The sequence below is a fragment of the Haliotis rubra genome, unplaced genomic scaffold (genome assembly GCF_003918875.1).
Source record: "Haliotis rubra isolate DU_JTF1 unplaced genomic scaffold, ASM391887v1 Scf790, whole genome shotgun sequence".
In the NCBI taxonomy this organism is placed as follows: domain Eukaryota; kingdom Metazoa; phylum Mollusca; class Gastropoda; order Lepetellida; family Haliotidae; genus Haliotis; species Haliotis rubra.
In genome coordinates, this window is record NW_025767513.1 from 337,647 (window position 1) to 360,783 (window position 23,137).

The following is a 23,137-nucleotide window of genomic DNA, read 5'->3' on the forward strand; positions in this document are numbered from 1 at the left end:
ATATGGGCACCCAAGAACAGTTATCTGCAAGATATTGCAAGGATGGAAGGTAGTGGGGTAGCCTAGTGGTTATAGTGTTCGCTTGTCACACTGAAGGCCCGGGTTCGATTCCCCACATGGGCAGAATATGTGAAGCCCATTTCTGGTGTCCCCTGCCGTGATATTGCTGAAATATTGATAAAAGTGGCATAAAACCCAACTCGCTCACTCACTGCAAGGATGGGGTGCAGTCAAGAGCTCCTTGAACTCTAGGCTGAAAAAAAGTGGGAAGGGTCATCACTGGGATTTGGAGATAAAAACTGAACCAGTGCAATTAAAATATCCAACAACTGCTGTTCCATGCTAGTGCTTCTGTTCGCAGAGTTGCACAAGCTGCTATTTGGAACTGTGGGGTTAAACAGTTATATTATACACTCCACAGCTCAGACCTTCCCCTATGCACTATCATCTCTGTCTTTTGCAAAACAGCGAAGCCTTGTCTGCCGTGGAGGACTCCTGGATTCCATGGTTCTTGAGACACATAACACATACAGGTGTATCTGATGAATCTAACATTATTTATTTCTGTTTAACCGGTAAGTACATAAAATTAAGACATGTGGAATTTGAGCAATGTCAAGTGCTTGTGGTTGAATGTTTTCATAACAATATCTTAAGTTTTCAAAAAAAACATTATGACATAATTCATCACTGTACTGGCTGAAGTTTCAGTCAAAGAAAAAAAGTAACAATGTTTTGTTTAAACAGTTTCAGTATTTTGGATATACTGTGACAACATGACCAATATATATATTACTTGTTTAGAACAACAAATGGTTTAACAGTTCTCTCCAGTCATACTGATTCAAAATGATAAAATGACAATCAGTATTTCTGAAGTTCTCATTATAATCCTCAGTTTACCCTTTCAATCTCTTCTTTCTAACCAGGGACAAAAACAGTGGTAAGAAAACCGTTGGCATAAAGATTTACAATTGTCTGGATCTGTTTCCTGTTTCCTGATTTAAACCATACAATCCTGAAATATCAAATGTCACCTGCTTCAACACCACCATCACTTTCTTTATCGCAAACTAATGCAGTAAATTTCACATGTAATGCCTAAGACTAGTGACCAAACAGGACACAAAAGCTCCTGCCCCTATCATGGACAAGTGTCTTTACAAATCCCTTTACTGCTAGCTGAAATTGTATTAAACTTGTATAATATATATAACATATATAGATACATATTACTGACGCAGACATAAACAAACAAGACAGACCCAGGAGGGCTGTGAAAGAATGGGAAGTTCTTAAATAGTAACATATTGGCATGATTTTAATCTATCCTTGGGGAGGGATATGATAAAACTTGACAATCACTTGTATTGGGAGTGATCTAGAAGAGGTGCTGTTGAGTTTTCATGAATATAACATCTCTGCCACATTTCTGTCATCCAATAAATGACCAATAAATGATTGATAGCAGTCTAGTCACAAGGATTGATGAAGATCTCCTCTAAATCAACATAAAAACAGATATGTGGGTAAAACTGGGACTTCCTCTCTGTATCTTGTATATAATATTTCAAAATGACTAAGGCACAGTTTATTTAGGCAAGACTATTGACAATCAAAGGTTTGCATAAGATCAATATTTGCAGAATTCACATTCAATCATAAATCACCAACTGGTTCCAATAGGAACTAAACATACAAGGATTTGTAAAAATAGAACTATAATAAAAACAAGCCACTATGTCATAACAAGTTAGTCTTAAAGCTAAAATGTAAAAGGAAGAACAACAACAATAGAATATCAACATCAAAGCAATCTGTTCTTAGGTTGATAACACTGGAGTAAAGACTCTAAACTTTGTAAACTACCACTATGTGTTGAGATCAACAATTGTAAGAATCAATAGTAACAAGATCAGCAGATCTTATATATCACAATCACAGAGTATCACATTGATAACAATCTACACTAAATTTGCGTATACTGGACCTGTTAAATGTGTGCACAGCACACTAAATCTTCATTATATCTGTAGTTGACTTGTAGAAAAACAACAAGATTCTAAACTTTCTCATACATGTTTGTTATTGTTTTGACAGTAAGTCTCTTAGGCCACAAATAGTCAAACAAATATGACAAAATCTATCCATGTGTTTCACATGAAAATGTATCATTATGAAGTAAAGCATCAATTATATCACTGAAATTGGGGTAATACTTGCATGTATTTTCAACATGGTAAAACTCAGATCACCTTTTGATGACCCCAATAGTCAGTCCTGAAAGTGTAAGTATTCTTCATCTTATGACTTCAGAGGAAATATCACAGTTATACACACTAACAAAATATTAGCGTATTTCTTTAACAATTCTTTCTTATAAGATTTTTATTTAAATGAGACATTATTCATTTCTTCTATTAAAATCCATTTCTATTTGGGACATTTCTAAACCACTAGGCTGCAATAAATTAACTATTAGCTTTCAGACAAACTTTCCTTAAAAGTGATACAGGAGGCACTTTATTTTGTCTAATTATTTTCTCAAAACAAACTGTTCAAGACACCTGTGTATATGAAGTGTCAACAAAGTGGATTCCCATGAATGTTTGGTGGGAGTATGTTAGTGCACATTTCTGATGAGGTGTGGTTTCAATAGGGATGCAGATGGTTTAGCATTCTTGTAACAGATGCTAATGTTGAGATGGTAATCCTTGTCAAACAGAATGTACCAAACAGCATGTGTTAATAATGCTGTATATATAAATAACTATAAAAGATCATATAAAGTTAACAAAATCACAGACAACTGACATATATTTTAGGAAATTTAACATATAATGAATGGGTAATAAAATTTTATATTGGAAGTTCACAATTTGGTCTCAGCAGCTATTATAAACACAAAAAATATTGACAATCAGTGGTTGCAGTGTAAAGAGTTGTATTGCCAAGGCAACTGGTTAAACCAAACAGTCAAGTCAACAATGAGATTCTTCATCCTCTACATCCACTTCTGAAAGACTTGCACCACCTTGTCCTCGTAATGCCACCTCTCCATTATCTGAAACACGAGGTACACCATCACACCACCACTACCACAACACACCTTCAGGTCAGGTAGAGTTAAGTTGTTACCAGTGCTTTACAACAAACATTGTATTACAGAGTACAGTGCAAATATAGAAAATTGTTCCTCCATCATCACTATTGGAAAATAATTTAGTAATAATTTTCTAATACAGCCTAATACTAATACCACAAACATAACCTTTTAAAATGATGGCAAAGGACAGTCATGTGTTCACTTATCTTGCAGATACACCATAAAACATACATTGTAGGTAACCTGCTGTATAAATACTATAACAGTGATGTTGTATTATGACACAATCAGCCATCTTTACCATGGCCAACTGTAAATCATTGGGTTCTCAGGACCTATTCCAACCCAAACATATCACAGCTAGTCTTTTATAAAAGAGTTGAGTTAATGTATGGTTCAATGTCTCATTCAGGGTTATTAATACAGCACTGTGCAGGGAGGTGTCAGTGTACATGTATTTGTCTTGACTTATGCTGTCTTGACTTGTAATATAACACTATGTAACTGAGATCCTATGCCACAGTTTTTTTACCAAATATAAACAACACAATCGTCAATTATCATTTGGTCTATAACATTCTAAGAACAAATAGTGATTTTCAGTAATGCTGAGCAAAGCAGTGACTGTTATAGGTGTCCTGCAGTGTATCCCCTGTGTACTCACATTATCCCAGATGTCGGGCTCCTTCCCTTCACCAGGACGTTGAGCTGGTGCTGAGCTTGGTCTCTGACGGGACATGCCTGTTACATACACAGAGTTACCACATTAATCAGATATATAAGAAAATATGATTCAAAGCATGTAGGGTCTGAAACATTTTGATCTTGATAAAGTAGGGGAGTGTTAACTGATACTTCAAATAATTTGGTATATTGTTTGTCACATGTATGCTCAAAAACATCCTTACTGGTATCCATCACTTATAGGAATCAGTAAATACATGATAGGTACAATAACCAGTTTCTTTCCTTCACCCCACACCACCACCAGTGTGAACTTCTACTCTCTCAACACCCTGTTGCAGTACCTGGCTATGGACATACTTAACCCCACACCTATACCCACCTTGTGTGAGAGCTGTCAAGGTAGATTTGATCTCCTCTTTCAGCACCCCACTGCAGTTCTGTGACATGGACAGCAGCAGGTTGGCCCCACCGTGGCATTGAACAGCTGCTTCAGGCTAATGATAGTCGCTAGTAATCAGCATCCTCGCCAAGATGATAGCTGTCAGTAGACGTCAGTGTATGATAACTGTATGGTTTTTGTAAATTACAAGTTTGATACTTCACAACATGAATTTTCTCAGCTTAAGAGTTTTGATGAAGGTGTGAGCTTTTTGGGGGTGTACACTCATAGCTCATAGTGACAGTTACTTGTTTCAAGATCTCCATTATCTTGTGTTGATCTACTCATATCCGGCAGGCCGGACCTCTAGGCCGGACTCCTCTATGGTCTAGCTAAATCAACAGCATCACACAGCAATCATAAAGTCTCACCAATAATCTCCAGCATCTCGTCGTCTTCGTTGATGCGCAGGAAGTCAATAAGGCGAGGGATACACCCCAGCTCCGACAGCTGCATGTGAGTTTCCACCTGACCATGATACATACTACATCAACAGGGCATTCAACAATATCCACTCAGAAGTCAAGCACAACATTATTCTTTCATATATCTGCCATGACAAATTAACTGTAATACCATGAAAGAATGGGATGGTCCTTAATTTCTTTAGCTTAGTATATGATGCAGGGATACTGCCTGGCTCCGACAGCTGCATACAAAAACATAGGAGTTGTAGCCTGTTATTCATTTAGTTAAAGGTATTAAAAAATGTTTGATCAATATTTGTCCGTTCATTTCCTTTTTCAAAAAGCATGGTATGTAAGTTAGTTCTTGTCTACAAGCTGACATGAAATGTTTTCATGCTGGTTGTGATGTTTGAATGTGGGAGGTTATTAACAGGAAGACTTACATTTCCATGATTGACAAGGTCATGGATCAAGAGGAGACAACTCTTCCGCACATCTCGAGACTTGCTGAACAGTCCTTGCAGGAGTTGACTGCCACAGTTGTCCACTGTCACCTTCCGACACTGCTGGGCAATCGGCTGGGTCAGGTCAATTGTCGGCTGACCACGACCAAACTTAGAAACTGATCTGTTCCTTTGACTCACATCTAAATCACGTACAAGAATACAGTCTGTCAGAATCAGACATACTATGATTATTCATCAGTAAAATAATCGGCAGATTTAGAAGTATTTGTAAACTATAGAAATAAAAATACAAGATAAACCTTCTCAGTATCTGTATTAGATCCATATCCTTGACTGACATGATGGTCAAATGTAATTTGAAACTTTTGAAATTTATGACAATATTTACAAAAATCCTAGATAGGTGATTCCTAAACAATATAGTTATACAGGATAATGAAAGAAGAGGGGTATTTCCTACAGATAAGTTTTTTTGTATATTGTACGAGTACATGTACAAGTTGTACTTACTGTACGTATCAGCTGACGAGGGTCGAGACCCTATGGCTGTCCTCATCATCCCTGACACATCAGGGGACATTCTGTACAGTGCAATGTTCACCTTCCTGTCACGCTCCTTGTGCGTCTTGGCAGACTGTGGTCTGTAGCAAAACAGTAAAACAATAGTTCAACACACTAGTCAATGCACAGGTACAGTCAATACATCAGTGAATACAAAGGTACAGTCAAACAGTTCAGTACACCATGGCTATAAGCCCCTTTTTACAACTGGTGGGATATACAATCTGTTCCAAAAGGACTTATGGTCAGTTTTCTCATACAATGTTACAAAGTACTGTATGTCTGACCTGAGCCTAGGCTTGTAGACATTCGCAGTTCCAGTGTTTGATGTCTGGAGGTCTGAGGTCACTAGCTTTTCATCTAGAGGCTGAATACCACACCTCAAGATCATGGCCGCTGTCTCCTGGAGGGTAACAATAACACCGACTATAAAAACATGTAGTGAAAAAAGGATGTTTCATAGCCAATACTATTCAGTTTTGACACAGACTTAGCTAGAAGATACACCAAGTGGATGATAGTATGAGCATCATGTTGCCTGGATATATTACAGTCAGGGAGACACTTGGATCCAATAATCATCTCTTTCAGCTAAACACATATGCAATCATACTTGGGTATGGGGTGGAAAATTAGCCTAGTGCTTAGTGCATTTGTTCATTCTGAAGGCCCATGTTCAGTTCCCACATGGTGTCTATGTGTTAAGTGTTAACCCAGCTAACAGGTTCAAAACATCATGTTGGAATCTGCTTGAAGAAATACTGGACAAGTTGAGTTATTTCTAGAAACTAAAGACATGCATCGGTAACCCATATCATACCCTCTCAATATCAAAGTAATTATATTGCTGATATCAAACATTCAAAGTTTTGGAGTGTGAGTCAGTATGGTTGAAAATAGCTTCCAGCCTTCAACAACATCTCCACAGGGGACACCAGAAATGGGTTACAGAGAACACTCATGTGAAGAATTGAAAATTTTGGTGTGTTGAGCAGACGTTTTAACCGCAAAGCTATCCCATCATCCAAAGGGCAGATACATATTTAGATGTCTCCATTTTCAAGTAGACTCACCCTCAAATCTTCATTCTCAAAAGTAACAAACGGAGAGACAAATCTGAAGAGGTCTTCTTCGTACAGGCCTTTCCGTAGCAACCTCCGATCTGCACTGGCTTCTTTCTCTGCCAGCTCCTGCTGTCTTCTCTCCACCACCTCCATTGTATCCGTCATCGACTGTCGTTCTATACTATGTGTAAGGTGGGGATTCTCCATTACCCACAATCCTTCCCTAGAACGCTGAACAGACTCTCTTTCTGGTTTCTCAACAACAATGTCAGTGTTTTTTATGAATTTCTTGTTTGTGCATGTAGCCACTGAAATGAACAGGAAAAATTCCAAGAGACTTTTCACGAGGTTGATTTCCGAATCACTCAGGATGTCACCTCGAGGAGTCTTGCTCCTCCGACCCGACATGGGTGAAGGACATCGCATGGATTGCCGGGACCCGGGACGGGCTGACAAGGGATTGCATCGAATTTGAACTTTTTCTGCGAATTTGGATAGAAGAACAGCAACTTGACGGCCACAAGTTGTCCAAACTTCTGCTGTAATCTGTCGATTTACACCTTTGAGTTTGTTTCTGAAATGAAAATATTTTGCTATCAGAACCCGATCCTCTATACAGATTAATTCTGTTACACAAGCTGAATTATCTAATATGAAAACAATATCAAAAGAATGTCCATTTTAGTTACCAAGCATGCAAGCCCATTAGACTGTTACAAGAAAATGGAGTCATTCAAGAAATGCAGATGTCCATGAAATAAGAAGACAAGGAAGCAAACTAACTACCGTTTATGGTACAAACTGTTGATGTAAAAATGTAATATTCTTGAAACACGCAGCCAGCTTCGGCAAATACGTCATGGTTCTTGCCTTATAATGAAAACAGATGGAATTAACACTGCTTTATTTTTTTTCCAGGAATGTACTGGTAGTGTGTAATGCATCCTTAACAGTTGAAGAGTTTACAGCCTGAAGTAAATTCAGACATGACCTCACCTCAGGTTTTCATCATCTGTCAAGTCTGATGGATCTAATTTCTGGACTGTCTTTGATCGTTCAACAGGCCACTGGGTGAGTTTGGTTACTATGGCAACAAGTGCTGCTAGGTAACCAAGTTGGTGACAGTTCCACTCCGTGGTTGGGTTGTCATCTATCATCAACTGCTTGCTTAACGGATCCTGTTTTATCATTGCTGGAAATAACAACTCAAGTCATGTCCTGTTCTTATCAGAACTGGCCCCGATTTCTCGAAACAAATTTTAGTTTTTACTCAAATTTCAAACTGAGTTTGACAATTTGAAACAGCTGAATTTTTAACTCAACTGCATCTTGAAATAAAAAAAGCCCAAACAACTCAGTGATCTATCCACCAAACTCAAATTGTCTACTAAGTTTGAGTTTAATATTGATTTCAGTTTATTCTGGGAATGCATTTTCCTGCGTTTTCTCAAATTTGAGTAAAAACTCTGACTTAAGTCAAGACTCAGACTTAGTTTGTTTCGAAAAATTGGGACCTGATAACACACAATCATCAATGACATTTTCATTTTAAATGCTACATTACAACTACATGTATACAAGTGAGTGAGTTAAGATTTTAAGTCACATCGGCAATATTTCAGCCATATCGTGACTAACATGTATACAAGTAAAATGAACAGTGATTGCTATTATGAGCAACACTCCAAACTGTGGGGCAAGCTGACACCAAATCTGACCACCTGATCCACAATGTCATCTCATGCAATAGTGGATATTTAGGAACACAATAAGTTGTACTTTTTCCTATCATATCGCAGGTCTACAGCAGTGCAACATCCATGCCAACTTTTTAATATGTTCTTCATGTATTGCAACTTTCAATGCATCAATAGTCTCTGTAGTTTTTACACACAATATAAAACACATTCTATTAAGTTGAAAGCACCTTACAAGACATTCAGACAGAAATAACACAATCTTAGAGCTCACCATGTTTAGTTATAAGTTTCCCAATAAGAGCCAGGAACTCATCAAATGACTGCCAGTTCCGTGCCTCTGCCTGGTGTTTTACTCTCACTGGGTAGACAATTCTGGCTGACCCCCGTGCTGTTGTGTCCCCAGCTTGATGGATGTCATCTTCCTCTGGGTGCAGGAATGCTGTGAAGTGTTCCATCACTGTGCGGGCTAGCGAGCCTTTACGACACCCACACATCGTCTGTACTATTTTCCCTGCAACCTCACGCACTTTCCTGGACAGAGCACCATTCATATTATGGATGGATCATTTGGGAAAGGGGGGATAACTCTCAGGATTATATTGTATATTGCTGACTGATTCCCCACTGAATACCACCACACTTTAACATAGAAAATATATGACTAGTCACTTAATAAAAGTGGCTTTATACTATTTCCTTGCATGTAACTCACAAGCAAATGCACACTCAAAGCTAATTACATGAGCCAAGTCAAAGGTCACCATAGAATTATATCATTCAGTCACAATGTATCTGTGATATGCAGCCATTGTGGCCATCAAATCCTCTTCAAATAAATTTATGACAAGCATTTAGTATGGACGACTTGTTTTAAGATAACTCACCTACATTTGGAGTCTCTCATCAGCTGCATCACATACAGCATCAGATCCTTGTTACTGATGACGTTGGCTATTTCAGCCTCATCCTCCACCAAACAACACACCAAGTAGAGAGCTTGCCGCTGCACACCACTACAACACATGCACAGGTGACCAGTTATGGGTATTGCTGTGTTTGACATTAGAGCCAATGCCTGATATAATTCAGTTGTAGGGGATTCTACACCATTGTATGGGTCTGACAAAATTAGTGTGAATTTGTATACATCTGTCCTGATCAGAAATGAAAATTAATCTCAGTACTGGCAGCAGTAGAGATATAAAATGCATGATGCTTTTGAATAGCTTCTTTAACGAAATAAAAATCACAAAGACTGAATTCAGCAAATACTATTCTATATGAAGTCATGCATCCTATCAGCCATAACACATTGTTTTCAAATAATTTAAGATTATGAAAGTTTTATGAAGGCAACTTATTGTGCTTGACATTCACCTACTACCAGTAATTGAAATAATCACATAAAGAGCAACATCCTCAAAACCTGCAGACACTAGGCAAACCATTTTAGCTATCTAGAGTTGATGAACATATATTTGTAAGTCTTTCTATAAGTAATATAAATCTAAAATGTTATATTACCATGGTCCGTCAACAATCATGGATGTGGTAGATCTGATGATATTCTTATCAATCATATCTGGGTATATAACATCGGTTTGACGATACAGGTTGATCACAATCTCTACAAATACTTCCTGAAAGATAAAAGGAATAGAACCAGGGCCCTTATTCTCGAAACATTCGTAGCCTTAAGAATTCTTATCTTTGATCGTAGCCAATGTGTTAAGAATGGGTTTAAGAAGTTCGTAGGGCTATGAACGTTTCGAGAATAGCTAGCCAGGAGACTATCTCACATATTATGAAACTGTATGACAAGGTCAAGAATGAATGTTTATCCATGCAGTAAAAAAATTTAAAGCACAAACTCGATTTACTAGTACTTCATGTATCATTCTCCAAGCAGCCTATGCTTGTTGAAAGACATGACTAAATGGGCTAAGTGGTCAGTCTCACTGACTTGGTTCATTGAACCCTGACGTTGGTCATAATAAATCACTGCTTTACAGACTTCAGTTATGTAACAAACATTATGGACAAAATTTTCAATGATCACAAGCACTTTGATCAATTAAAAGTTCATCTCAATTTCAATACTGAGAAACAGACCTTGAATGCCTAGTCATCAGGACATATGCCAATACAGAGTTTTTAACTTAACACAAGAAAGTCAGAAAAAAGAAGAAGTTTTCAAGACACTTACTCCAGCCCAAGTTTCATGCTGACCAAATGCTCAAATACAAATACATACAACTTGATATTTAACATGCTCTGCATGATTCACTCTGGAGCTTTACTGTGTGGTTGGGGACAAAGACTTTAAAACCTTAACTTTCAGTCATAAAGGAATTAAAAGTGTGTACCTTCATTTTGGAGCTGCTCTCCTTTAATTCTTTGACAATGAAGAGAAGTTCCTGACCCACGAGTCCAGCAGTGCTCTCATGTTTTGACAGTGTACGGAGCACGCAGCAGCTGGCATATTTCATCTCCAGTGGGTGATCACTATAGAGAACTCTCAACAACACTGCCATCAATACTTCATCTACTGCCTCTGTCAGCTTGTCAGCAACTTGACTATGAGAGAACAGCTGCAAACAGCGACAACTGCATGTTCAAATCAAAACATTTCACATCAATGAACTAAGACATGAATACAAATATTTTGGACATCTCAACCTCTCCCTGAACCCAGTGTCTCTCCCTGATTCTCCCAGAATCCTGTCCCTCCCTGATTCTCCCAGAACCCTGTGTCTCTCCTGATTCTCCCAGAACCCTGTGTCTCTCCCTGATTCCAGAACCATGTGTCTCTCCTGGATTCTCCCAGAACACTGTGTCTCTCCCGACTCTCCCTGAATCCAGTGTCTGTCCCTGATTCTGAACCCTGAACCCCAATTTCCCTTGCTCCCAGAACCCTGTGTCTCTCCCTTGATTCTCCCAGAACCCAGTGTTTCTCCCTGATTCTCCCTGAACCCTGTATTGCTCTCCCCTGAACTCACCCAGATGCATTCTGAACGTTGGCAATATTGGAACCCTGTTCTCCCAGATCCCTGTGTCTCCCAGAACCCTGTGCCCCTCTCCCTGATTCTCCCAGAACCCTGTCTCTCCCTGAACCCCAGTGTCTCTCCCTGATTCTCCCAGAACCCTGTGTCTCTCCCTGTTCTCCCAGAACCCTGTGTCTCTCCTTGATTCACCCAGAACCCTGTGTCTCTCCCTGATTCTCCCAGAACCCTGTGTCTCTCCCTGATTCTCCCAGAACCCTGTGTCTCTCCATGATTCACCCAGAACCCTGTGTCTCTCCATGATTCACCCAGAACCCTGTGTCTCTCCCCCTGAACCCTGTGTGTCTCTCCCTGATTCAGCCCAGAACCCTGTGTCTCTCCTCCCTGATTCTCCCAGAACCCTGTGTCTCTCCTGATTCTCCCTGAACCCTGTGTCTCTCCCTCCCAGAACCCTGTGTCTTTCTCTGATTCTCCCAGAATCCTGTGTCTCTCCTTGATTCCAGAACCATGTGTCTCTCCTGGATTCTCCCAGAACACTGTGTCTCTCTCCCAGAACCCTGTGTCTCTCCCTGATTCCAGAACCATGTGTCTCTCCTGGATTCTCCCTGAACCCTGTGTCTCTCTCCCAGAACCCTGTGTCTCTCTCCCTGAACCCTGTGTCTTTCGCTGATTCTCCCAGAACCCTGTGTCTCTCCCTGATTCCAGAACCATGTGTCTCTCCTGGATTCTCCCAGAACACTGTGTCTCTCCCTGAATCCAATGTCTGTCCCTGATTCTGAACCCTGAACCCCAATATTGCTCCCAGAACTATGTGTCTCTCTATGATTCTCCCTGAACCCAGTGTTTCTCCCTGACTCTCCCTGAACCCCAATATTGCTCCCGGAACTACCCAGATAGCATTCTGACGTTGGCAATATTGGCCCCATTATCAGCGTTGATTCATCCCTGTGAACCCTGTCTCTCCCTGATTCTCCCAGAACCCTGTCTCTCCCTGAACCCTGTGTCTTTCTCTGATTCTCCTAGAACCCTGTCTCTCTCCCTGATTCACCCAGAATCCTGTGTCTCTCCATGATTCTCCCTGAACCCTGTGTCTCCCCTGAGAACCCTGTCTCTCCCTGAACCCTGTGTCTCCAGGACCCTGTGTCTCTCCTAGAACCCTGTCTCTCTCCTGATTCACCCAGAACCCTGTGTCTCTCCGTGATTCTCCCTGAACCCTGTGTCTCTCCCCGAACCCTGTCTCTCCCCATGATTCAGCCAGAACCGTGTCTCTCCCTGATTCTCCCAGAACCCTGTGTCTCTCCCTGATTCTCCTTGAACCCTGTGTCTCTCCATTGATTCACCCAGACTCCTGTGTCTCTCCCTGATTCTCCCAGAACCCTGTGTCTTTCGCTGATTCTCCCAGAACCCTGTGTCTCTCCCTGATTCCAGAACCATGTGTCTCTCCTGGATTCTCCCAGAACCCAGTGTCTGTCCCTGATTCTGAACCCTGAACCCCAATATTGCTCCCAGAACTATGTGTCTCTCTATGATTCTCCCTGAACCCAGTGTTTCTCCCTGACTCTCCCTGAACCCCAATATTGCTCCCGGAACTACCCAGATGTCTCTTCTGATTCTCCCGTTGGCCCTGTGGCAAATCTCCCCTGATTCTCCCAGAACCCAGTGTTGTGCCCTGAGTGTCTCTCCCTGATTCTCCCAGAACCCTGTCTCTCCCTGAACCCTGTGTCTTTCCCTGATTCTCCCAGAACCCTGTGTCTCTCCCTGATTCTCCTTGAACCCTGTCTCTCTCCTTGATTCACCCAGACTTCTGTGTCTCTCCCTGATTCTCCCAGAACCTTGTGTCTTTCTCTGATTCTCCTAGAACCCTGTCTCTCTCCCTGATACACCCAGAATCCTGTGTCTCTCCATGATTCTCCCTGAACCCTGTGTCTCTCCCCGAACCCTGTCTCTCTGATTCAGCCAGAAGCGTGTCTTTCCCTGATTCTCCCAGACTCCTGTGTCTCTCCCTGATTCTCCCTGAACCCTGTGTCTCTCTCCTAGAACCCTGTGTCTTTCTCTGATTCTCCCAGAATCCTGTGTCTCTCCTTGATTCCAGAACCATGTGTCTCTCCTGGATTCTCCCAGAACACTGTGTCTCTCTCCCAGAACCCTGTGTCTCTCCCTGATTCCAGAACCATGTGTCTCTCCTGGATTCTCCCTGAACCCTGTGTCTCTCTCCCAGAACCCTGTGTCTCTCTCCCTGAACCCTGTGTCTTTCGCTGATTCTCCCAGAACCCTGTGTCTCTCCCTGATTCCAGAACCATGTGTCTCTCCTGGATTCTCCCAGAACACTGTGTCTCTCCCGACTCTCCCTGAATCCAATGTCTGTCCCCAAACCCTGCACCGAAACTACTCTCAGATAGCATTCTGACGCTGGCCCTGTGTCTCGTTGGCAATATTGGCAAAGCCATTATCAACGTTAGACTAACGCCTGTGAATGCTATCTGGGTATGTGTCTCTCTATGATTCTCCCTGATTCTCCCTGAACCCATAGTTCTCACCAGATTCCTCCTTAACCCTGTGTCTCTCCCTGATTTTCCTTAACCCTGCCCAAATCAGTGAAACACCTGGCTCTCTGTCACTCCCATGACCCCACACATATATATCATTGTATATGTACCTTTTCTGCTGCCTTGAGTGCAGCCACCTGGACCCTGATGCTGTGAGGTGATGAGAGAACTGTCAGAAGATCATTGAATATTTCCTCTTCAGCCATGATGACGGCGTTGTCCTCCTTACAACAGAGCTGTTCTATCAACAGCAGACCTGCTTCTCGAAGCTCTGGTTTGGTTCTGCGTAACAGTGCTTGCAGCTGCATTAGGAGTGAAAAATGTTTGTCAGGATATTCTAAAACTTTGTTAATAGTTACCAAACTTGAGCAACATTTCCTAACATTTCACTTCACATATATACATTCAGAAGGTCTATCCTGACTATTTCAGTACCTTGCCTTAGCATGATTCATACATACATTGGCATCTGTATAAATTATCATATTAATACATCATGATACGTTTGAATCAGGACATCTACATTAAAATTTCAAAGGTTCCATTATTGCCTGCAGTGGATATGTATTAAGAATATCGGCGTCAGTGATTCCTTGACATACCTTCATGACTTGTTCTGCTGTGATATAGTCTGTTATGGTGTGGTTGTTGATGAGTCTGACCATCGTTTTCATCTGAGAGGCACTCGTTGCACGCGTCATATACCGCTCCATTAATCTCAACATGTTATCGATTGTCAGAGCATCTGAAAGTATTAGTCAACATCATTACATATTTGTGTGTAGCTTAATTCCACAGCCTGCTATATTCTGTTAATAATTGAGTTTAGCTGGTACAAACCACCCTATGGGTTACCTCTTTTAAAGAGCAATACAATGATTGGGATCTATTCCATTTGAGTTAGTGAGCTTAGTTTTACGCCACACTCAGCAATATTCGAGCTATAATATGGTGGTCTGTAAATAATCCAGTCTGGACCAGACAATCCAGTGATCAACAGCATGAGCATCCATCTACATAATTGGGAACTGAGGACATGTGTCAACCAGGTCTGCGAGCTTCACCACCTGATCCCGTTAGTCACCTCTTACCACAATCATGTGTTGCTGAACACTAATTCTAACCTGGGAATAACCACATAACATATATAAGCAGAAGAAGGATTGTGTCATTAAGTTCACTTACTGATAGTTTAGAAACCAAGGCAAATTGGGCTATTAAGTCACCAAAGTCTGTTGACCAAACTTCAGATTAACAAGTTTATGTATTAACATTTTGATACACATTTCCATCTTGACAATTAAAGTCTCACCTTCATCATCACTGTCAGTGTCACTGTCCCCGCTGTCAAAAGCCATCAGTGCTGACTTGGCTTTGCTGGCTGCCTGCACATTTCTCTGACACTCACAGACCACACACACCGGTGGCAGGCCACGGTGATGCTGGTAGTTCTCAAGTCTTGCCAACACTGATTTGATACTCTCATGATCTGGGTCATGTCTGGAAATATACAGTGAAATAGACTGTCAAACAGAAACAATGTTGAATACCACAATACAGTATGATTATAGCATTCCCTTCATCAAGAAGCTTCTCCCACTTAAAATGTGATCTAACTTCCATGAAAGCAATTGTAGGAAATAAGCCAAATGTGACACTTGCTTGGACAGCTGACGAAGATTCTGTTTCTAACTTCCAAGTGTGCAACATGAGTAATCATGATCATAGTTTAAATCAAAAGGAATCTCATACATTCATTATTTTAAGCATCACCAACTTTGCTGTTACCATACTATTATCACATGAAGTTCTTGAAAGGCATTTAGAAGTCGGATGAACATGAATACATGACATGTTTTATGGATAACAATTTCTTTTTATTCCAATAAATAGAGGTTATTATTTATAAAACGTGTCATGTATCCACATTATTATAACCTTGTTGATGATCAGTGTTTTAACTTTATTTATAAGATTATTTGACAATATTAAACAAAGATGTTGTCACATGTAGACTGCCATCCATCTTTGATCCACTTGCGTTACCAAGCCTTCACAAGGCTTGACACAATACCCATTGATACACATTACATTACATTATTTTTTTATAAGCTTTGTAATGTGAAAAATGCCACTGTTTCCAGTATGAGTGTAGTGGCTATATGAATCAGTTTAAGGACTGACATTGATGCCCTTGAAAAAGAATACGTAAAAGCTAGATTTAGATAGGAATAATCATGCAAGCTACATCACTATGACATAGGGGGTTCTAATTCTATTCTAATACACAGTCATTCAATCATACCAAGATATGCAGAAAATGATAGGATGGATCATTTCACATCATGCAGGAGATGCAAGTTATGTACATCATTTACCTGACTTTATAAGCAGTGTCGTACACATGTAGTCCAGTGTTGAGGAGCGTTGCACCAGTGACTTGAAGCTCTGGATAGTCTAGGGGACGGACTGAGTATCTCTTTTGACTAAGGTAGTGGCCAGGTAGGTGGTAGTGGTGGCGGTTCATGTTTCACCACTGTCCTGCTACATCTCTTATCTACGTCATCATGTGATGCAGAAGGGAAGAGTGTGAATCCATATATCTAAAAGTAAAGTTAAAAAGTAATGTACCAAATACAACAGATGTTTGGCATGTTTTAGTCTGTCTCCCAGACTCTAGTGAATGGATTGAAAAAGAAGTCCAGCTGAAGTTGGGAATGATTGGGGAAATCTGGCCCGCGTTTCATAAAAGCCTCCTAAATTTAGGAGGTCGTAGACCATATGACCTTGTTTACGACCCTCTTCCAACCTCCTTTACGACCGTTTCACAAAGATGTCATATCCATGTCGTACGACGCGGTCCTAAATCCATGTCGTACATTGTATAAGAGGAACTTTGTTGCATAGCAACGCATAAAGCGAGACCGAACGGGCACCTGCTTATCTTGTTATTCCCAAAGTATTTCAAACTAGAAATAGTTTGAATAACAATGCAAATGTTATGTCTTTAATTGAAAGTACAGGTTATCTTATGGTAAAAAAAATATCAATCAATGAATTATTTTGGATTCTCTCACTAAATTCCATTGAAAATTACAAGATAAAATGTATAAACCATTTTCATTAATATTATCAGTTTTACTTATAAGGTTTGAATTAAATCACTGTCCATTAACCTGTTCATATGAAACTGCAATATCAGTCCCAATGTATTGAATATTGCACACTATAGGAACTAAAGTACATGTTGCAATTATGGCTACATTGATCTACTAACACGTGTGTAAAGGTTTAAAATATGGTGTGATACTCTAAATATGTCAATTTCTTTTGTAACTTTTATTCAAACAATCAAAAACTTTTAAAGAATACAAACGTATACCCTATATACACGTATGATATGATATTGAACACGGCTAAATGTAGGTACTGAAATTGGTTTCATGACAAAATATCTGAACGATACGAAAATATACATCATAGTACTGAAAGTGTAATCAGAAGGATAGTGTTTACTCTTTTTCAACCGACCTTCACCTCAAAGAAATTGCCTAATATGTACAACAATGTTGACATATGACATCACAACCGATGACCGATTTCTTACAAAATGGCGGCTTCGCTGACAAGGGTACACAGGATTTTGCGAGGACTCTTCCCTTGATTCAGGGATCAGAGCTACAGATAACTTTTTGGGTCATTGAGTTATGTACTCGCTTGTGTTCATCTCAATTGGGTATCCTGAATTTCCTTTGAGTAAACAACTAAATTGTACCCACCTCACACAAACTCAATGGGTATTTTGCCATTTTCCATTGATTGTAAAAATATGATAGAGTTTAAATGTTATTTCTATTGGATCTGAATATGAGAAACGACAAGAAAGACTGCAAGTTGTCAAGTTCATGTGTTGAAATAGAACCTCTGCATATACATCAGTTATTTTATCTATCCACCGGTACGCAAGTTGTGATTCAACATTTTTGTGTGCACGCATGTAAGATCACATTTAGTGAGTATTTACAAAAATGAATGCGTACTTGTATGCAATAGACTTAATACGAATTGAGTTTTCACATAAATATTTGAGTAATTTACGCAGATACGCAGCTTATCTGTACCTCTGAGGGATCGTTTGTACATAAATATGAGATGTAAGTAATCAGAGTGATTCTGACTATCTGTGTATTGTTATATGTTTTCATCGGTTTCATTGTATGTAAGAGAAGAAGCCAGAAATGCTGATAATTATCGTTGTCGTTCTGCGTGATTTTGCGTCTGTTATGGCTTCATGCTGCACGGAAACTTTGACAATTTCTTATGAAGTATCAAATCATTGCATCGTATCTATTTTTTAATTTCCTCTTTCTTGCTATGATACTCTTTCCATGTGTATTCTAAAGGTATTGAGCCATTGCAAGCAATGAATAGCTGGCTGGATGTCGGAAAATTGTAGAAAATGCTACGCAGTGTAAAATCAGAATTTCAAACTAGCTCAGTCTTCCGAGCACAGCATTCGTTTTCACACCCAACATCTTTCGTTTCATTTATTCTAGACAGTTGGTATTGGTGACAAAGACCAGTTGTAATTTGATTTTAAAATGTATGGGGAATTCAGTGATGCATTTGTCGCAGCTGACTATGAAATATACGTGATGTAATAGGCGTCTCAATACCGGCCTTCGTGAGATGGATTTTGTAAACACTATCCAATATGGCGGAAAGCGCACTCCGGCGTTCGTGTAAGTATATTTTTGAAAACATCCCAACAGATTCTAGGTTCATCAGCAGCGTTTCAGATTTATCATTAGTGATATCATGAAAAACTGATTTCAGTGATCATTAATATGTTATTTTTGAAATTCAATACTCCCAGTAACTATCCGATTTTCCCATTTGAAAACATACTGTACAGCAAATAATGCTGTGAATCGTGATTTCATATTGTGTCCAAAATGGCGACATTTCAATGAAGCCTATTTTGAAAGGTTATTTTAAGCACTTTAGCTTTGTCTGAGATAATAGAAACAGGGAATTTCCCACAGAATACAAAACTGGGAAGTATATGTGTTTGCGTGATATATATAGAATTTTATTGGACTTCAAAGTGAGGGTTGAAGAGGAAGGACATATGTCCATGTGGCACCCAGGGGTTTTTAATCAAGTCCAGAGACTCGGCCAGAGCACTAGCGGTGTCACAGAGTATTCTTGACACACTAGCTCTGGAAACTCCATGGACATCCCCGAATTCACTGAGGAAAGCCCCTTTTGCCAAATACCTCAGTGTACACAACACTTGCAGGGAGGTCGGAATAGCATGTGAACGCCGTGTAGGTTTATTCAGTTGGGGCTCTAACTTTCTGCACAGTTAGAAAACAACATGCCTAGGAAATCTATATCTCGACATCATGTCAACATCATCCAGAGTGTTGAGCACGTTCGACCTGTCTCAAAATTTCTCAGGTCTTCTTTGTTAGCGCGTTTTAATCACTTGCAGTGCCATAATCGTTGACGCCATCTTTGTAGTGTTTACGACCTCCTAAAGCATTTACGACAGGTCAATCGGGGTCCTAAATTTGGGCTGTTTACGGCATGTAAGGTCTTGGTGAAACAGGGTAAAAAAGTAAGAGGTGGTCTACGACCTGCTTTACGAGGTCGTACCGGTAAGAGGGCTTTGTGAAACGGGCCCCTGGATTGCTTAGCTGTAAATTTTTTACAAACCTGTAGAGGTTATGAATTCTTTGAAGAAAGTCTTCCTTGGGGTACATATAAGCATTAAAATGTCCATTTTAAAATACCTATGACAGTTGTAACAATATTTCAATAAAATATTTTACCAAACAAAAACTTGTTTTGTTTAGTGAGACCACCCCTACAGGGCCCCTCACAGGGCCCCCTACAGCCAAGACCAGGTAACTCTGGTTGCTTACCTCGTACCTCACTTTTCATGCTGAATGTGCCAGACAGAATGAGGGGAGGTGGGCGGTCGTACCCCAAGGAGGACTTTCTTCAAAGAATTCATAACCTCTACAGGTTTGTAAAATTCTTTTTCAGAAGAAGTCCTCCTTGGGGTACATATAAGCATAAGACAGACTCCCAACGATGGCGAGTCGGGAGCGGTATTCTGTCTGGCTAACATACCCTCTAGTTCAATCGAAGACACAGCCGACCACAGGCCTGAGACTGACAGGTCACCCAGCACGCCCCACCCCACCCCCCACCCTGTGAGGGAGACGTCTGTCTGAATCGAGAGAAGTGGCAAAGGGATGTCCAAGGGGATCCCCCTGGATAAATTCCCTGCCATTGTCCACCACCGCAAATGAGGAATTAGCCACCCCGGAGTGTGGAGAATCAACTCGTAACTCCGGGAGTGAACCCACATTCAAGCCAAAGCTTGCTGAATGGGTCGCATCCTCAACCGCGCTCGCCAAACAATGTCAACCGTTGCCGCCATATTGCCTAGCAACTGGAGCCAAGTCCGAGCTGAGGCCCTGGGGACTCGAGAAATTCGCTCCCAAGAAAACCAGATCCTGGGTGGGAACCAGTTCTGACTTCTTGAGATTGATAATCCAGCCCAATTTGGTGAGTATACTTATCATGGAAAGTGTCGCAAATCGACTCAAGTGAGTGGCAAGTGCACGAAGGAGCCAATCGTCTAGGTACGGGTGACAGCACCTGCCCTTTGACCTGGCTACCTGCGCTGGAATTAGCATGAGTTTGGTGAACACCCTTTGGCGCCGTGGAGATGCCGAAGGGGAGCACACGAAACTGATAGCACCTCCCGTCGAAGGAAAACCTTAGGTATTTCCTGAACTCAGGGTGCATTGGAACATGGAGGTACATGTCTTTGAGGTTGATTGACGTGAGCCAATCTCCCTTTTCCACAGATGAGATCACTGAGTGCAGTGTCACTTGAAGTACGGTACCTCTATCATGTCGTTCCAAACGGCGCCGACACCGAATGGACCGTCAAAGCCGGCGCAAGCGGTGGGGCCAAATGCAAGGGGGTAGCGGAAACTACGGGGACAGTACCCATAGCACCAGCACCAACTACCGACCCAGACCCAGAGCCGAGGCTCAGACTGGCAGTAGGCACAGTAGCGGAGGGGTGGCTGGCGACCGAGACGACGCTCGGTGCAGACGCACTCCAACAGAAGTCCCCACACCAGAGCCTAAGCTAAGGTTGGGGACACTGCCCGCCACAGAAACGGGACACCCCCCAGTACCTGGACAGACGCCAATCTCCTGACGGAAACCGGACATCACGTCAGATATGAGCAAGTGAACCGACACCATTTGTTGCTGTAAAAGATTGGAGATTAGTTCAAATGTTAATGGATTTGAAACAGGGACATTTGAAGGGGAAGGTGCCTGTGAAGTGGAAGGAATGGCTGGTGAAGGGACTGAAGATCCCGCATCAAGTACAATGCATGGGGGATATTTAACTGCTACAGCAAAGCTATTAAAATACTAGCATAAAGCAACAATAGCGAAGCCTAATTGTGCACATAACTAACAAAGAGCAACATTTGTGAGCCATACGAAATGAACACGCTACAAAATCACTCAACCATAACTTGAAAAGGAAAACCTTACAAGGGCTCCAGATAATTTTTCATGATCAGGAGTACGTACATACTCCTTATTTTTTCAATATAGGAGTACAGGAAAACAATAAGAGTACATTTAGAGTACTGAATGGAATTTAATGGCATATCAGTAATCTTGGGTTTCGTTTCAGTGATACGAAATGAACACGCTACAAAATCACTCAACCATAACTTACCAAAGTTCTCAAATACCACGTCATACCACATTTCGCACGTCAACCGAACAACATTTTCCAGCATGATAACGCCCGGACCCATACTGCCAGAGCTACACGGGACTTCCTACAGCAGAACAGTGTCAACATTATGCACTAGCCATCCCTTAGTCCTGATTTAAACCCAATTGAACATCTTTGAGATGAAATTCAGAGGAGACCGAATAATGTCATACCATGGCCGAACACAGCCGATTTATTGCTCCAGGCTTTTCTCAGAGTTTGGTTCCAGGTGCCAATGGCCTTCATCAATCGATTGGTGCATTCCATCCATAGACGCTGCGCTGCAGTATTGCCACTCGTGGTGGTCACACTAGATACTGAAGTCAAGAGTCTGAATGGACTGCAAACGTTCACGTAATGTCTTGAAATGGTGCTGAGTTATTCATTGATGTGTCAAGATATTGTACACAGAAACATTTTTTGATCCACTTATTATGTCAATTTCTGTAATGATTTGATTACAGTGCCTATCTAATTTTGAATTTGTTTTGCTGCTGAGTATATATGGCAGGTGAGTAAATGTCCCTGAACCTAAAACAGAAATCGGTTAATGTTGTAGGTTTGGTTTGTCTGATTTTGAAGAACATGCTGGATAATGTTAAACATTATGGAACATAACAGTACTGTAAGCATGTTACTGTGCATTTTCACTTTTTCACGCTTGAATGCATCTCATACAACAGAATGACAGTTCTGATCCACTTAGGAAAGTTGTCCATGGTGAGATTAAGAAAAAACGATTAGGTGCATTGTGAAATGAGGAATGGACTCATCCCTGGGTCCCTGGATTTTGGCTAGGATAAGTTTCTTTGTACAGAAATGAACCTTTCAGCTCAAGTGGGTCCCATATCCAATAAAGTAAATGCCCTTCCGATACCTTTAATTCAAAAGTTTGCACAAACGGTGATCAAAGATAAACATTTAGCAAGCAGAATCTAGAGATCTTTTCATTATGTTGATCAACATGAGTTAACATTAAATGTTAACTTCTACATGAAGCGCTCGTATAATGCTCTAATCGTAAATTAAGTAAGATAATTTCGAGGTGTATTTCAGCAAAATGAATTAAAATATCTCAACACAGAAAAACTGTAATGTTACATAATAGCCAAACGCAACATAGACATCATAAACTGATACGATTCGCCTCCTGATAACGGCGTTGTTAATATAAACAAACGGACACATACCCATTCAATGTTGAGAGGTCCGCCATGATGAATATCATCACAAGGGAGACATTATTTACACATCAAAAAGAATTTTCCAATCTAAACCTACATTCACTGAGACAATATTTTGTGTCACAGAGTAATACTTTATTAATTAA

At 40.7% G+C, this 23,137-nt stretch overlaps 1 protein-coding gene across 1 annotated transcript; it reads right to left on the reverse strand.

Annotated features, from left to right (window-relative positions):
* Window positions 1–538: 538 nt before the first annotated feature.
* Window positions 539–23,026, reverse strand: LOC124261202. Its single transcript, XM_046695523.1, has 18 exons — window positions 22,998–23,026; window positions 16,358–16,582; window positions 15,292–15,479; window positions 14,582–14,724; window positions 14,090–14,281; window positions 10,798–11,022; window positions 9,956–10,071; window positions 9,316–9,444; window positions 8,703–8,962; window positions 7,728–7,923; window positions 6,741–7,305; window positions 5,955–6,070; window positions 5,617–5,747; window positions 5,083–5,285; window positions 4,604–4,700; window positions 4,173–4,331; window positions 3,771–3,847; window positions 539–3,064 (listed from the first exon to the last, which is right to left on the reverse strand). The coding sequence occupies exons 2-16, from the start codon at window positions 16,504–16,506 to the stop codon at window positions 4,288–4,290; spliced, it is 2,754 nt and encodes a 917-aa protein (XP_046551479.1). The 5' UTR covers window positions 16,507–16,582; window positions 22,998–23,026; the 3' UTR covers window positions 539–3,064; window positions 3,771–3,847; window positions 4,173–4,287.
* Between the last annotated feature and the right edge of the window lie 111 nt (window positions 23,027–23,137).